The sequence below is a fragment of the Notamacropus eugenii genome, chromosome 2 (genome assembly GCF_028372415.1).
Source record: "Notamacropus eugenii isolate mMacEug1 chromosome 2, mMacEug1.pri_v2, whole genome shotgun sequence".
NCBI classification, from domain to species: domain Eukaryota; kingdom Metazoa; phylum Chordata; class Mammalia; order Diprotodontia; family Macropodidae; genus Notamacropus; species Notamacropus eugenii.
The window spans coordinates 35,290,671-35,307,748 of NC_092873.1; the positions used below are offsets into that span (position 1 = coordinate 35,290,671).

At 45.8% G+C, this 17,078-nt stretch overlaps 1 protein-coding gene across 1 annotated transcript; it reads right to left on the reverse strand.

Annotated features, from left to right (window-relative positions):
- Positions 1–3,067: 3,067 nt before the first annotated feature.
- Positions 3,068–16,811, reverse strand: LYRM9 (LYR motif containing 9). The gene is made up of 4 exons (XM_072639749.1): positions 16,640–16,811; positions 9,474–9,617; positions 6,599–6,691; positions 3,068–4,008 (listed from the first exon to the last, which is right to left on the reverse strand). Exons 2-4 carry the CDS (start codon positions 9,597–9,599, stop codon positions 3,991–3,993), a joined length of 237 nt encoding a protein of 78 aa, XP_072495850.1. The 5' UTR covers positions 9,600–9,617; positions 16,640–16,811; the 3' UTR covers positions 3,068–3,990.
- Between the last annotated feature and the right edge of the window lie 267 nt (positions 16,812–17,078).

Consider the following 17,078-nt stretch of genomic DNA (forward strand, 5'->3'; position numbering starts at 1 on the left):
ATAATGTCTAAAATAACATAAAGGATTACAAACAAAACCAAAAGTCCCTTTTCCCTATCCAAGTTCACAGCCCCACCCCCAATCTATTCATAAATCCTATAGGTGACTGCCTGGATCCCAGGTTAAGAATCTTTAATAATGTTATTAATCATAAGTTATTTAGGTTCAAGATGGCAAGCAATTGTAATCTTCAAAAGTCAGTTTTCTCCCAAACAAAGTAAAATACCCCTATCACATATGATGGAAGATAGATAATTTCCTTTGAGAATTTCAGGACAATAAAGTCAGTTACACTGTTTTTCAGAGTCAAGGCTTCAAATGAATCTAGTTGTTTGGTGTAAAGCATTTTCCATCCAGTTTCGATCCTTTCACTAAAAGGTCAGGAATCTGTCTGAGAAATTCCCAGGTAGCATTTCTTGTGGGGTGGGAGGGATGGGAACGACTATCAGACTCTTCATCACATTCACAAACATTCTATTCTCTGAAATTACCTCTTTCTGCACTAGGAGACAGTCTTCTTTTGGAAACTGATGGAGTTCACTTTTAGGATTGTAAAGACAATTCCAAGTGTCTTATATTCCAAGCGTCTCATGTATTTCTTCCACTTATCAATCGCCATTTGGTAAATCTCTACCACAGTTATCATCATAGGTTCCAATGCAACTGTTTTATATAACACTTTCATCTCTACCTTCAGAATCCCTATTTCTTAACCAGTTTCTTCCCATTACTCCTTATGGCCTGTATAACCCCAAGACATTCTGCCAAACCATTATCTCCACTAAGCACAAAAACATTTCCAAAATGCTTTAAACACAGAATTTTAGAGTTCCTTTAAGGTGAATCTTCATCGAGTGCTATTTCTTTTGTCATACCGTAGTCCAATGGTCACTAAATAATGACTGTCAATCACTTTCCTCTTCCAATACCACCATAACAGTTCTACCATCCCCTCTCCTACTTTGTTTGGTAGGTTATCAACTTCTCCTCTTCCTTCCATGTCACAGCCATGACTCCACACATTCCCCCACATGAATCCGCATGATTAGATTCTCAAACTAGCATTTTTTCATTCATGTAGGTTGCTAGATAACCATGATCCTCCTAGATATGGATTGTTACCATCTGTTCTTCAGAAATTGATTGTAGACATTTTAAAATTGTATCTTCATCAGTTTTTGCACTGAGGTTGACATTGAGGGTACTATCATGCAGCTGCTGTGGTGAAGAGCCCAGTGCCACACCTGGAGATCATGACTAACACTCCTTCTGTACGCTTATGGGGGCTGGTCTCAATTTCCCCAGCAATAAAGTGAGGAGCTTGGCTGGGTGATTGATTCAGGTCTGTCATGACTGAAATTAAGGTAGATCTAAATCTACAATCCACGATCCTCACAACAGAGGCAGTCAGCTGGCTGATCAACAGCAAGTCAGTCAATAGGCATTTACTAAGAACTTACTCTATGCCAAGAACTGTGCTAAGTGCAGGGGATATAAAGAAAGGCAAAAAAATACCACCCCTGCCTTCAAGGGAGCTCACACATTAACGGGGGAAACAACATGCAAACCATGTACGTACAAGATATGTACTTATTATAAATGGGAGAGGATCTCAGGCTGGGAACTACTAGAGCAGAATGCTGGGTACACCATCAGATGAGGTCACTGTATTGGTTATTTTTTGTTAATGCTTTTATATTATGTGGGGAGGGGGAACGGCATTTTCCAAAATGACTTTGTTTTTAGTAAACAAAGGACATCAATGCACCTTATTTGGGAAAAAAACAAAAAAGAACAGGGAGTTCTCACTGTTTTTCTTGTTTTTCTTTTAGGGTACACCTAGAACTCATCCCCTTCTCTTGCCAAAGGAGGTAGAATCCAAAATCTCTTCCTGTTCTCCTCATCACTCCTCCTCTTCAGTTCCTTAGGTAACAGAGACACCAGATTGGGACTATGATAGGTATTTATTAGCCCAAGTATGATCTACTTACATTCTGGGCCAGAGGTACTTAACATAGAAGCTCTGGGGGGAGGGGAGGGTCCGATGGCTGAATTTCAATAGAATTAGTTTCCTTTGCAATCCTAGATGTATTATTTTATACATTTAAAAGCATAATTCTGAAAAAAGATCCACAGGTTTCACTAGACTGCTGCCAAAAGGTCCATAAAGGTCAAGGACCATTGTCTTAGGGGAACTTCCAGGATGACCACTTCTAAAGTAAGTGACCTTCCTTTTCACCCAACCCTTCTATATCACGCAAGAGGGGAAGGATTTAATGACATACAATTCTACCACAAGAGGAAGTATGGAGGAAGTTGAGGCTAAGATGGGGTTTCACGGTGCTATCATGTAGCTGCCATGGTAAAGAGCCCAGTCTCATGCCTAGAGGACACGACTGATACAATTTCTGTATTCAAGTATAGGAGGCTGAGAATGGGAACTGGGAAATGGGAATAGGAGGCTGGGAACAAGCACTGCCTTGGATACACAATGTCTGTGTGACCCTAGACAAGTCACTTAACCCTCTCACTGCTCCTCAAATAATCCTTTAAGACTCAAGTTACAGAGGTGTTGTTGTTCATGTGCATTGGGGCAAAGAATTTACATGCAGGGAGCTCCCCACACTGATGAAATAAAAAAATAAAATGAAATTAAAAATCCATAGCATACCACCCTCCCAAAAAAACCCAGCACAATAATTTGATGATAGCCCCCTAAGTCAGGAGTACTTAACTTGGAGTCCATGAAGTTGATTTTTAAAAAATATTTTGATAACTACATTTTAGCATAATTGGTTTCCTTGGTAATCCCATGAATTTTATTTTGCGCATTTAAAAACAATTTTCTGAAAAGGGTCACTAGTCTGCTGCCAAAGGGGTCCAGGACACAAAAAAGGTTAAGGACCCTACCCTAATCCCATCTTCACTGATCAGCAATAAATATTTTCCTGCAGGGTCCCTGAAACAAGGGGGACTAACTGTTTTAATATCCAACATAACTCATATACAACGTTACTCGTACCCTAGTAAAAGTCACACTGCATGGATGAATGAGCATATGAATAAATAAAGGGAAAAAAACCATTTACTAAGAGAAGAATCATTCAAAAACTCCCCAAACAAGTTGCCCAACCAACCCACTTTTCTCCTCTGTTAAGTGGAGACCTGTCCCATTTCTCTCATCAGACTGGTGTGAGGTTCAGTTGAGATCATCATTTGAGAAAAGAGCCCAGCAAAGCACATTCTGTCTAGATGTGACAGACACACAAGATAGAAGGGCATTCACGCTGTTTCTAAATCCTTCCTTCCTACCTTCCCTCATTTCCTTCCTTCTTTCACTCAGCTCTTGCTGCCTTGGCAACTTGTCTCTTTCCTTCCTTCAGTTTCCCTCCTTCCGGGTGGGAGGGCATGAGGTAGAAAACCCAGATTCTTCGGAGAGAAGACACATGCACAGACAGGAAGCGCCATGACGGAGAGAGCGCTGGCTCTGCCATCAGCCAGCCAGCCAACAAACATTTATTAAGGGTCTACCTCATGCTGGGCACTGTGCTAAGCACTAGGGATAGGAAGAAAGGCCAGAGATTTCTAATGCTCCTCTTGTCTCCCATAGCACAGTGCTAGGCACAGAAGAGAGGTTCAATAATACTTGTTTCCTGGTCTCTGACTAGACTGTAGATAAGTGTTTGAGAAGCAAGTGAATAAATAATGAACAAATATGGGCAACCAAACTTAGTGAGGAAGGTGAAAACTCCCTCCCCAAGCTGGCCGCCTGATGGTAGGTGTGGCCCAGACCTAAGGCCGGGCACGAAGGACTCTGCTGAATGCACACTCTTGGCTTTGGAAACATCTGCTCTGGTGCTCTGCATCAGCCGGGCATATCTGTATTCAAAGGTGTTGTTGACAATTCGTTCCAGGGGCACTGGCATCTCAGAACCTCCATTGTTGGCAGATGGATTTTACTCTCTGGGGTCCAAAGTCCTCAGCGGCTCCTTAGTTTTGCTTCTGATACTACAAAACGGAGACAGAACATGAAGAGGTGAAGACAGCATGACTGCAGCCAAAATAGTCTCTGCTCTGCAAAGCTCAAAAACCTTGGATGTCCCACTCTTGATCTCACTCCTGACTGAGAGCAAACATGCAGTGACTCAACACACAGAATCTACCCTAGTGTGGCCTAGCAGTTAGGGCTAGACTCGGCAGACTTGGGTTCAAATCTCACTTTAGCCATGAGTTATCTGACCCTGGACAAAGCTAATAGCTCTGTGCCTCAGTTTCTACATCTGTAGTTGGACTTGATGGTCTCTAAGGTCCTTTCCAGCCCTATGATCCTATGGCCTGGATCTATTATCCCAGCTGCAAAATGGAGAAACTACATGACCAACCTCTTTGAGCCTTAGTTTTCCCATCACTAAAATGGGGATATTACTTACACTGAGCCTTACCTGACAGATCTGTTGTGAGGAAATGATTTGTAAACTCTAAGATGACAAATAAATGATGCCCCTCCCCCAACTGTTACTGCCTTCCCTCCCAGTCTTGGGTTTATTCTGTATTAATTCTGTATATGCTAATCTATGTATATGAAGGCTCCCTTGAAAGAGCAGAAGGTCCAAGCAAGGACTGTGCTGCTGCCTTTATAGCCTTAAAGCCCAAGAGGCAGCTTACTGGAGTGGGCAGAGAGCTGGCCTTGGGGCAAGGAAGGTCTGAGTTCAAGGTTAGCCTGTGACACTCACTGGTTGGGTGAATCTGGGCCAGTGATATAGGTGATTCTCTAAGACCAGAGATTGCCTAGATGGCACCAAGCTGCACTGGTGGAGGGCATTCCTGTGTGTGCTCCTCATACCAATGAAATCGTAGCTCTAGTTCTATCCAAGTGTCAGGCACATAGTAGGTGATTCATACACCTTTGCTGACTGACTGAAGTATTGATGAAGCTATGTGTTCGTCCTTTGTTGCCGAAGAAGACCACACCATCAGAGAAATAATGACATCACTTGCACTTGACTTTGTTTGGAGTGAGGGAGGGCTGTGCAGGTCACCAGCCTCACTTCTCCTCCAGAGCCATCTGAATCCAGTGACCAGATATTCATCAGGATGACTAGAGATGACCCAGGATGAGGCAACTGGGGTTAAGTGACTTGCCCAAGGTCACACAGCTAGTGAGTATCAAGTGTCTGAGGTGAGATTTGAACTCAGGTCCTCCTGATGCCTGCACTGGTTCTCTATCCACTGCATCCCCTGGCTGCCCCATGATGAAGCTAATAATAATTATAACTGCTGCCATTCTCATCACCATTATCCTCCTCCTCATAACCTCAAGCCCCTTCTCTCCTCTGACAGAGAATGAAGTGGGAGGCAGGAAGAGGAGTCCAACAAGCTCCCAGGAAGCAGGGGTTGCACTGGCTTTATCTTTGTATCCTCCACGCCCAGCACAGGGTTTGGCACACAGCATGTGCTGAATAACTGCTGGCTGAACATAACTGACAAGAAAGGAGTGTTAGCCAGCAAAAGAGGAAGCTCTGAGTAGATTGGTTTAGATGCCTATTACTACCAGAAAACAAACTCTCTCTCCTAGCCCACCACAGCATGGTGTGAATGTAGGCTATGTTATGTAGACTGGATTGTGTGCTTTTGATTTTTTTTAAAAATTCTGTCTCTTCTTCCCCTTCTTTGTCTCATCTGGGCTCGCTGGCACTATCAGACAATAGCCTGTCTTTAAACAGTAGTCTTCTCGCCACCACCCCCTCCCCACCATGATTTTCCTTCCTTCCCACATATTCTGCAGCTTGCAAAACAATAAAAATAATGGCTAGCATTAGGTAGCTCTTAAAATTTGCAAAGCACTTCATAAACGTTATTCCATTTGATCCTCACAATAACCCTGGAATGTAGGTGCTGATGAATAAACTGAGGCAAACAGAAGTTAAACGCCTTTCCCAGGGTCACCCAGCTAGTAAGTGTCTGAAGCCAGACCTGAACTCAGGTCTTCCTAACTCAAGGCCCAGCACTCCACCCGCTGCACTGCCTAGAGTCATTTACATAAGACTCAGCCTTGCAAAGTACTTTATCTCTCTTATCTCATTTGATCCTCACAACAACAATGGGAGACAGGTACTTTCATCATACCCATTTTACAGATGAGGAAACTGAGGCTAAGCAGCTTGCCCAGGGCTGCACAGCTAATCACGGTGTCTGCAGGAGGATCCCAACTCTGGTTTTCCTATGTCCAAGTCAAGAGCTCCATCTACTGGCCGCTGGGCAAGAGGACCAGGCTGGGGAATCCAAGGATGGGACCAGCCTCTGGATCCCAGGCCTGCAACGTGCTATCCATATGGGGTAAGTATTTAAACTCTCAGTCCTGAATTTCCTCCTCAAGAAAATGACAGTGCTGGAATCGAGGACATCTAGGATTCCTTGTAAGAACCTTCCTGCAGCCCACAGTTCAGCTGACCCCAGGCTGAATGAGGAACAGACCCAACCACGGGGAGGGAGAGGCGACCCCCTTGTGGCTGAGGAGATCTCTCCCACTAGACCACTCAATCGCCCAACATGTCTTCCGACCATGCTGCTGAGCCCACACTAAAGCCATGGAACTCACCTTCTTAATGACCCAGTCAGCATCCTCAATGGCTCTTCTGATGATCTGTTGGATTCTCTCGGGGTTGTCTTCATCTGCATGAACTCGAAAACTCTGGAGGGTGCGAGTACAAGAAGAAACAACTGAGTAGAATTCATAATGATGGCTAATTTATCGTCGAAGAGTTGGTTTTTGTGGGCACTGGAGGTAAGGGTATGGGTTCAGTCCAGACTTAAAACTTACTAAGTGTGGAACTCCCAGTGTGGACTCCTTACACCAATACAGCAACTCTACTGCATGACAGAGATGTGGAGAATTTTCTGTGAAAGTAAGGATCCGTGCACTAATCCATGTGCCTGAAAATCAGGCCAGACTGAAAAAAATTAGATGGCAGGCTCAAAAGACATGTTAGGGTCTATTTCCTTTTGGCTTCATTTCAACAGGCTTTTGTTATAGAAGGGATAACTATGAAGGGAGAAAAGGAACACTAGGCAGTCAGAGTCAAAAGGAAGTTACAAGTCTCCAATCTCTTGATAACTCATGCTCACTTTGATATCTCATGATAATTAATAATAATAATATAAGATCTCCCATTCCTTCAGCCCACAGTACAACACAAAGACTCCTTGGACTACAAAGTACCACTTTACTCCCAACCTGGATGATGAGGGGCCTTCCTTTTATGAGGGAAAGCAATATAATGGAATGATGACTGGTCCTGGGAGTCAGGAAGGCCTGGGTTCAAATTCTGCCTCTTATACTTGTAATGTGCATAGCCACTTAACTCCTATGAGCCTCAGTATCCTCACCTGTAAAATGGGGATAATATCTTTAACTCTCTCACAAAGCTGCTGTGAGACTCAGATATTCACAAACTCTAAATACAAGCTATACAGATGTAGTTAATATCATGGTTGTTATTATTTAATGTGGAATCATGTAATTACAAATAAACTTTGTGTGGGTGCTAGAAGGGAGGCGGGAGAGGAGAAGCCCTACTGCAGTGCTCAGATAATAAGATGGGGACTTAAGGAAGTGGAGGACGAGTTAACCAAAAAAGACTGCAGTGTATTTGAAAGACCACTGGGCTTCAAGTCTGGGGCTGCCACTTATGGACAGTGTGACCATCAGCAGTTCACATCCTCACCCAGGGCCTCAGTTTCCTCACTTGTAAAATAGGGTCCCTCTTAGTTCTACATTGATGGTCATGATGTCCCAAGGTCATCGGGAGTACTTTGTGAAAATTTAATCCATGTAGATGTCTGCCAACCCCTGGAGTCTGCGAGTTGGCCTATCAGCACCTAGGACAGCACCCTACTCTCAAAGGGTCTCCCAACTGCTCCTGCACAGACAGCACCTCCTTGGGTTGGCTACACAGGCAGCCCAAGGGAGGTGAAAGCAATTCCTCAGGAAGCATTTTCAGGAGAAGGAAGCATGGAAAAAGTCCTGGGTCAGAAATCTGGAGACCTCTGCTCTAGTGCCCAGTCTGCACAATGAGGAAGCCAGGCTAGATAATAAGAACAGCAAACATGTATACAGAACCTGTGATGTGTCACATACTGTTCTGGGCACTTTACAATTATTATCTCGATCACACCAACCCTGGGAGGTAGGTGCTATTATTATCCCCATTTTACAGTTGATGAAAGTGAGGCAAATAGGGATAAGTGACTTACTCAGGGTCACACAGGTGACAGGCGTCTGAGGCAGGTTTTGAATTCAGCCTAGAGCCCTATCCACTGCATCCCCTAGAAGCTGCCTACGGTGACCTGCAGCTCCAAACATACCAATGGATCAGAGACTATTTCTTTGAAGTGTGACCCACAATGGATAGCAGAGTAGATAGAGCACGAGATTTGGCGTCAGGAAGACCTGAGTTCCAATCTCACTGGTAGAGGATCTGTGGAAACTGCCACCACTGAAAACAGTTCAAAGTGAAAGAGTCTATCAGCGATGGATAGCTGAGTAGCTCTAGGGCCAGCAAATAACAGAATCCTGGCTCACAGCTCCCTAGGGGAAACCATTTCCTGCCCTAGGCCCTAGGATTGAATCTGATCTCTGATACTTACTAACTGTGTGATTCTGGGTAAGTCATTTAACCTCTGTGTGCCTCAGTTTCTTCATATGTAAAATAAAGAAGCTAGATACAATGTTCACCTTTAACTCTAAATCCATGATCCTATAATCAGTTTCCTTTTCCAAGAAAATGGAATGACCTATGGTAAGTAATTCTGAACTAAAAGGACCATAGGGTACTTTCTAAATACTGAACAAGCAAGAACAGTGGTGTAGAGAACCCAAAACACCTTTTGGCTCTCAATGTTGGGTTTTGTTGGGTTTTTTGGTAGCAACAACAGCTTAACTTCTAATTGTGATTGTCTTTGGCTGGCATGAAAATGAGGAGATATTGCCCAAGTTCACAACTGTTGGCAGAGGGAAGAAGCCAGCTTAAAGTCAAATACAACTGGGAGAGAAGTACAACATAGTTTATTAAGCACTGGCTGTACACAAACCAATCCATCAAAGAGCATTTAATAAACCCCGCTGTGTGTCGAACACTATTCTTGCCCTCATGGAGCTGTCCATGTCAGAAGACCACATGGACACATCTCAGTTAGTGACAAGGTCACTGGGTGGTAAGGGAATCCTGCAGAAGACACCTGAGCTGCACTCTGCAGGCAGCTAAGAGGCAAAGAGGGGGAGATGGTACCCTGCGGGAGTAAGAGCAGGAAGGCCGACCTGGCTGAACCTCAGAGTGGGAGGAGTAGAAGGGAACTGGCTGGGGGTTGGTCAAGGTAGGTGAAGGCCATGGGATGGCAGGCAGTCTGCACCCACAGGGCAAGGCCCAACCTCCCGCTACTCTGGGCCACACCCTGCCACAGGGTTCTTCTCCCACCTGTCTGATGGCATGCTTGTAGTGCTCCTGGATGTTTTTGGCAGGCAGTTGGCGACAGCAGCGCAGCAGGTAGCGGTACAGCTGCAGCGGCTTCTGAACTAACTCAGCGCCCGGCAACGGGCCCATCAGTATCAGGTTCTTCTCCTACAAAGGATGGGAGAGAGGACCCAAGGTGAGGGAGGGGAAAGGGAATAGTTATTAAATACCTACTATGGGCCAGTGCCAGACACTGGGCTAAAGCACTTCACAAATACTTTCTCATTTGATCTTCACAACCACCATAGCAGGTGCTAGTATAATCCCCATTTTATAGCTGAGGAAAGTGAGGCAGACAGAGGTTAAGTGAGTTGCCCAGGGTCATACAGCTAGTAAGTGTCTAGGACCATATCTGAACTCAGGTCTCCCTGACTCCAGTTCCAGTGTTTATCCACTGGGCCCCTCAGCTGCCAACATGGTAAAGGGTAAAGAGCCCTTAATATGGATGCCAGGCTCAACTCTGCCACTTATCAGCTATGTTACTTTGAACAAGTCACTTCACTTGCTCCTTCATTTTTGTTTCCTCTCATCTGTGAATTGATGGGATTGGATCAGAAGACCACCAGAGAGCCAGGATCTGGGGGCACAAATCTATTAGCCACCCCAGACTTCAGTTCCCTCGAGTGTAATAGGCTAGGATTCCTCACCCCCTTCCCCCTGAGGATTAAACTGAACAGTGGTCTCTGAGACTAGACTGAGAGAGCTCAAGTTAAAAGCCTCCTCCTGCTCACCTTCTGGGGACCTCGGGCCACACTCACTTGGCTTCCTGGTCACCTAGGACATTAAAAGGAACATTTGGAGTTGGGGCCCATCAGACCCAGCTGATGTCCCAACGCCAAGGGAGAAAGGATTTTCAGAGGGAGAAAGGGGAGGCCATGTGATACTGTCCAGTCTTCTTTTAACAACTACTAGGTGAGCCAGGTGTGTCTCCCTTTGTTCTAATATTGGACCAAAGGACTGAGAGGGCTGGCTGGAGTCAGGTTCAACTCATGCCGTGAGAGGGTGGCCTGGACAGGCCTGTACAACCTGCTGTCCATGAGCCCCTGCCAAAGGATTTCTGGCAGTCTATAAAAAATATAGAGGATGTTTTCCTCTACACTTTTCGCAGGTTGCCTGAAATCCTTCAGCAGGCCACAGGTTGTGCAGGCCTGCTCTAAAGTCTCTTCCAGTTCTGACCTTCGAGGGTCAGAGGATCACAGGCTAGGAACTGGAAGGACCCTCAGAAGTCATCTGATCCAACCCAAATCATTTTACAGATTGATAAACTGAGGCTCAAACAGACTAACTGACCTTGAGCAAGTCCCTTAACCTCTGTTTATCTTGGTTTCTTCACCTGTAAGATGGGGATAATTAAAAGCCCTATCTCAGCCCCTACCCCCAGGACTGTAGTGGGGATCAAATACAACTGTAAAGCATTTAGCACAGTTCCTAGCACATAGTAGGTTAGCTACTGCTCTCATTATTACTGGTCTCAGTATACTTCTCACAAGACAGTTTTCTAAGTAATACCTAATACATGGTGCTAGGCACACAGTAGGTATCATACAAATGTTTCTTGATTGCTAACTGCTGCCAAAAATATAAGGAAAAGAGAGAAAAGGCATCTTCTCTCACCTTCCCATTTCCTCCCCCCAAAACCAGTTTCTCCCCTAGAGAAGAACAAACAGGAGAGAGAAACAGGCTTCCCAAGTGTCCTCGGTCGCCCCTCCAAGGGGGTCATGATGAAGGCACCCAGGGGTGAGAATGCAGATGATTCCACACACCCCACCCCAACTACTTAACAACCCAAAATCGCTACCCCAGCAGGTCTGGCCCCATAACCAGTGAGAGTTTTCTGCCCCAAGGGAGGCACACTCCAGACTTCATCCTGGACAGGGTTGACAACAAGTGACATCATCTAGTGTCTTCATATCTACAAAGCACCTAACGGAATCCTGTCCTGTCAGTCACACAAGTACCTGGGGATCGAGCTGCTCCATGTCTCATAACCTCCATTTTTAGATGGGATACTGAGCTTTTGGGAAGTAATTAATACGTCTCTCTCATGACAAAGGTCAGTGAGATCACAGATTTTGGACATGGAAGGAAACTCAGAGGTCACTGAGCCAAGCCCCTCATTTTAGAGATGGAGAAACTGAGGTCCAGACAGGGTGTCTACTCTGTGGTCCCTCGGACAGAAGGATCAGAAATTAAAAACTAGAAGGTAACTTGGAAGTCACTGATTCAAATCCCTTCATTTCACAGATGAGGAAACTGATGCCCAGAGAGGGCAAGCAACTGGGCCAGCCAGTAAATGTCAGAGATGAGACTGGAACCCAGGTCTCCATGACACCAAGGCCAGTGCTTGATCCACTAGGCCACACTGGTCAGGGAGGGATTTGTGAGCAAGTCGAGGGATAGCTGAGTCTAGTTGTTATTATTAGCAATGATAACAAATAATAATAGAATTTATTTCCTCGTAACAAGCCATGAAATAGTTAATTTTGCAGCTTTTGGCAAACAAATTTTTTTTTTTAGTTCTCCTTAGGACTCTTAAGAGAAAATTCTAGCAGGAGATAGAGAAAATAACAAAATGCCAATAATGTAACTCTACACAGAAGCATCTTGGGACATCCCCCCAATAAAAAACATTCTTCCCCATTGAATGGCTATTCTATCTTCCCATCCAACGAGAATAATTTTTCCCATTTTGAAGAACGAGAAATCAAGGGCCCGATATTAAGTATTGTATAGACTATAACAGAAAAGAGACAAGATCTCAGTCCAATGTACCACTTTAAATTAAGAAAAAAGGTCTAGCGATTGTTTCTTCTGATTTTATATAACATTTGGGGCCCCTTAAAACCAGCTACACCAAAAGTAATCCTATGTTCTTCTGGAATTCAATTTCAAAAACATTTATTATATGCCAACTATGTGCCAGGTACTCTTCCAGGAGTAGTGAATAAATGAACAGGAGGAGGGAGGGAGGGAGGGAAGAAGGGAGGCAGGAAGGAAGGAGAGAAGGAAGGGAAGGAGAGAAGGGAGGGAGGGAGGAAAGAAGACTGCACAACTGTGCCTCACTTTAATCCAATTCACTCAGAAGTCAAGACATCACTCGGCACATTATGATGTCCTTGGGCCTCTTGGAAAAGGAAGGCCAAGCAACAAGAAATCTAAAAGAAGGTACCATGGGGGGGGAAGGAGGGGGGTAAAGCCCTAGTGATGATGAGAGAAAGAAGGCAAACACAAAAAGAAAACCTCTGTCTTCAGGGAGTTTACCTTTTCCAGAAAATATCCATTCATACAACAAATGGATCAACGATTCACAAAAACGTTACTAACCCGGGTATTTCACTGGGCTCTCTTGGGCCCTCCCCAGCCTCCTCTCCTGAGCCACTCTCATCCCAGCCCCAAAGCTCCACCTTGTTCCCATTCTCTGGCCCTGCCTCCCACTCCACTGCCTGTCCCCAATGTCCAGTTCTGAAACCACACCTACGCTCAGGTCAACTCAGTCATTATTCCTGGTTAAAGCACATTAATGTCCCCCAAAACACTCCCCACTATCCCTGCAACTTTTCCAACCAAAGCAGCCCTCCCTGGCCACTTCCAGGTACATCTTCTCCAGGAGAATGTAATTTCCTTGAAGGCAGGAACTGTCTGCTTTTGTATACAATACATACTTCATAAATATTTTTTCATTCATTTCTTCACACACTATTGGCAAGGATTCTTAAATGGAAGTCCACAGACTTTTAAAATATTTAATAAAATTAATAAAAAATAGTTTCATTAGAGTAGTTCAACATATTTCATTTCCTTTGCAATCTCCTGTGTTTTATGCCAGGAACTGAAGAACATCATTCTGAAAAGAGGTCCATGGGGTTCTCCAGATTGCCAAAAAGGTGGGAGCCTCAGACAAAGGTCAAGAGCCCTCAGGATGTGGAAAGCCAAAGCTTTCCAGCACTCCAGGACCCAGCTTTGACATTAGTCTTATAAATCCAATTCCCTGATGCATATAGATGGTGACAGCCCAAAGGAAAATGCATGGAGGAGGACAGAATTAATTTAGTTCTCATAGCTATTAATCATGAAAATCAGCGATCAGTTCCATGGTTCCAATCCCAGCCTGATAGGGGCAGAGATGAAGCACAGAGGTCCAAGATTTTCAAGGGCAGCCCTGGAAGCATGCTGGGCCCAACCCAAAGACTGCCGCCAACTTTCTCATGAAGTGGCCTGCAAGAATGTACTGGCAGGTCTACCCTCACCATATAAAGTGCTAATCAAATATTGTAAATTGCTAGTCACATAACAGATGGCTACCATCTGTAGCCCTCCAAATGAACATTTGGAAAGAGTGTAACTTTGAAATATTACCCAAAGATGTAAGCAATCCTTATAACCAACTCAGCAAGTATGGGTGGGAGGTTATTTCAGTCTCCATTATAATACTTAGTCATAGTCAATAACATCCAGTAGCTGATCCATGTGGGTTCACTTAAAAGATCTGAGCCAAAGAAGAAAAAAAAAATGCGAATTTAATTTAACATATGGGTATTGATGAGCTGAGTAGCCCTGGATGTCACTGCATCATTACCAAAATTGTAACCTAAAATCCTATTAGTCTTCCTAAAAGGACTCCTAACTAGGGCAGGGCAACTAGCACTTTGTCCTAGGGCACCAAAATTTAAAGGGTGCTAGCAGTTCTTATACTCCAGAAGTACAGAAGCAGCTGAGTTTACCACCAAGTTACCAAAACTAAGTAAGTAAAATGGAATCTATCAGGAAGCCCATATTCATTCCATGGTGAGAGGGTAGCTGCTCCCCAAGTGAGTTTCCCCTCAGGTCTTACAGTCAGTTCCTAGCATCATAGCTCTAGAGCTAGAAAGAATCTAAGAGGTAGTCTAGTTTAAACCTAATTTTACAAATGAGGAAATTGAGGCCCAGAGAGGTCATGTGTCAGAGGTGGGATTGGAACCCAGGTCCTCTGATTCCAGTATTCTGTGATCTCTATCTCTGCTTCCCCCAAACAAAATGTATCTTAAAGTTAATTTGAGAGCAGTTTTCAACTGGGATGTAGTTTATGAAGCTTAGCCTGAAAAACAAATAAATAAACAAAAAACCAATACCAATGTGTGGTTTTCCCAGTCTCTTCCTACCCTCAATGTCTTTCTCCCCTACAATAAACCTCTGGGTCATTTTCCTTGATTGTCTTTGCTTGCAATAAAGCAAAGGGTCATCTACCTTAGAGGTCATCAAATTTCTCGATGTTATTCTCTTTGAAAGTATCAGTCAGAAGGCTTTGTAGGGAGAGTGCAGTCAGGATGAAAAAGGAGGATGTGGGGATTAGCTGAAGATTGCATGTCACTGACTGGACCTCTCTACATACCCAGGAGAAAAGAAATGAAACCACAGATCACAGGATCATAAAAGAAGAGCCCGCATGGATCTTAGCATCTATCTGGTTCAACCTACACAGTACAGATAGAAAGCACAAAGGGAAAATGACCTATCTAAGGTCATACAGTAATAAGAACAGGATCTGAATCCAGATCCTGTGATTCCAGTGCCATCCTTCTTTCCACAGCAACACACTATTTTTATCTTTTCTTTCTGGAGAAAAATTGAACCTTACATCAATCAAAGGGAATGACACAAAGGAATTTAAGGCTCCCTAAGCTGGAAGCTTCTCAAATCTAAATGTCATCAACCTTTCTAATCATTGTTCCTCTGTGGTGGCAGGAATTCTAAGTGGAGAATGATAGTACCCAAAATCAAGAAGGGGAAGAGTGGGTGTGAACATAGCAACATGGAAGAGAAGGGAGGGAGGAGTGGAAAGAGGGCTGGATTCTGAGTCAGAGGATCTGGGTTTGAATCCTGTCCCTTCCATGTACCACCTATGTGACACTGGACAAGTGGCTTCACCTTGCTCTGAGCCTCAGTTTTCACATCTATAAAATGAAGAGTAGGTCTAGATGACCTCTAAGGCTCCTTCCAGCTCTAAATATCTGATCCTACAGAAGAATGAGTACTTCCCACTTAACCCAATCTAGAAATCAAGGAAAACCCTCCCTACCGGTTTCCTGGGAACAGGAGCTAGATGCACAGCAGACCCCCTTGGGGAAGTCCTGCTTTGGGTCAAGACTTCTTACGGCTCCACCAACTCTGTGCCAACAATATGCCCCCAGCACATCCACTTCAGAATTTTCTTACTTAGTTTACCTCTCTAGGAAAAAGCTCTGGCCAGAAGGGTCTCCACAGAGTCACATCAACATCTCATGGACCTCCCTGAGGGCAGAGGCAGTTTTATTATCTCTTTGTATGCCCAGCACAGGCCTCAGCATTTTTTGTTTTTTGACTAGACGCAGGATTTCATTTGGTGCAGGGAATCGGCCTCTACCGATAAACCTCAGCCAATAAACCGTTAGGAGACACCTGCTATTTACCAGGACTGCGCTGTCTCTGGTGTTGCACTGAATCTCAGCCCTGCTTCGGGCGGAGTCTCTCCTTGCTACAAAGTATCAGTGACAGAATCTAAAGCCAGCTGGGAGCAGGAGGAGGCCTGTCTGCAAAGCGCAGCGAGGCCGACCTCCACAAAGTCCTTGGCCCACACGTCCGTCCTGGGTTTCTACGCACTTGCGGGAAGGAATGAGGGGGGCGGCGGGCCATGTTTTGTTGTTTTAGTGCGGAGCCCGCAGCCTAGAGCCTTCTACTGAACTGCACGTTGAAGTCATTTCACAGGCCTAGAAAGCCTGCAGCTGGAGCCAAGGCTCCACGTGCCAGCAAGGTCAGGGATGGAGCGCGGGGGCCGCAGGGCCTCCTGCAAGGATCGCTACCCCCCTCCCCCCCCCCGCGATCTTGGGCGTCCCGTCACCTCCCTGGGCCTCAGTTTCCCCCATCTAGACAATGAAGAGCTGGCCCCTCTGGGGTCCCCGGCTCCACGATCCCACGCGATGCGCCCGGGTGGGAGGTGGGGGGGGACCGGACCGTCTCAGAGCGGGGCAGGCGGCGCTGCGGCCTCGCAGAGCGTCCCCCGCCCGAGAACTTTAAAAGGCCTGGTCCACATGGTCGCAGGGAGCGCCACACGGGTGGCGCGGCGCCTTCCCCCATCCCCACCGCGGCCCGCTCCCGCCCCGGGCCCCGGTTCTGACCTAGCTCGGCGGGCCGGTGACGCAGCGTTCTACTTTGGAACGTGGGCCCGAAGGCGGCGGCGGCGGCGGCAGCAGCAGCAACGGTTACAGGAACAGAAGGGAGAGATCGCGTCTGCGCACACGGGCGCTGGCGCGTGGGGGAGCGCGCGAGACCGTCGTGCGCGCGCAAGCTGGGGCTCGCTCCAGCTCCGGGTGGGGAAGAGAGAAGGGAACACGTGCGCTGCCGCGGGCGCCCTCTGCTGGCTGCTCTCTAGAACCTCGGCGCCGTGTCAACCCAGTTGTCAACCGGGGCTCTGCGGGGCTGTCAGTCAGATCTAGAGAGCTGAAGCCTGGCCATCCCACCAATGTCATCTCCCTATAGCACCCCCAAGTTCTCCCCTCCAGATTCCCCAATTCCTTTCCCACTAACTTTTCCCCAACAATTTCTCCGTATTCCCTA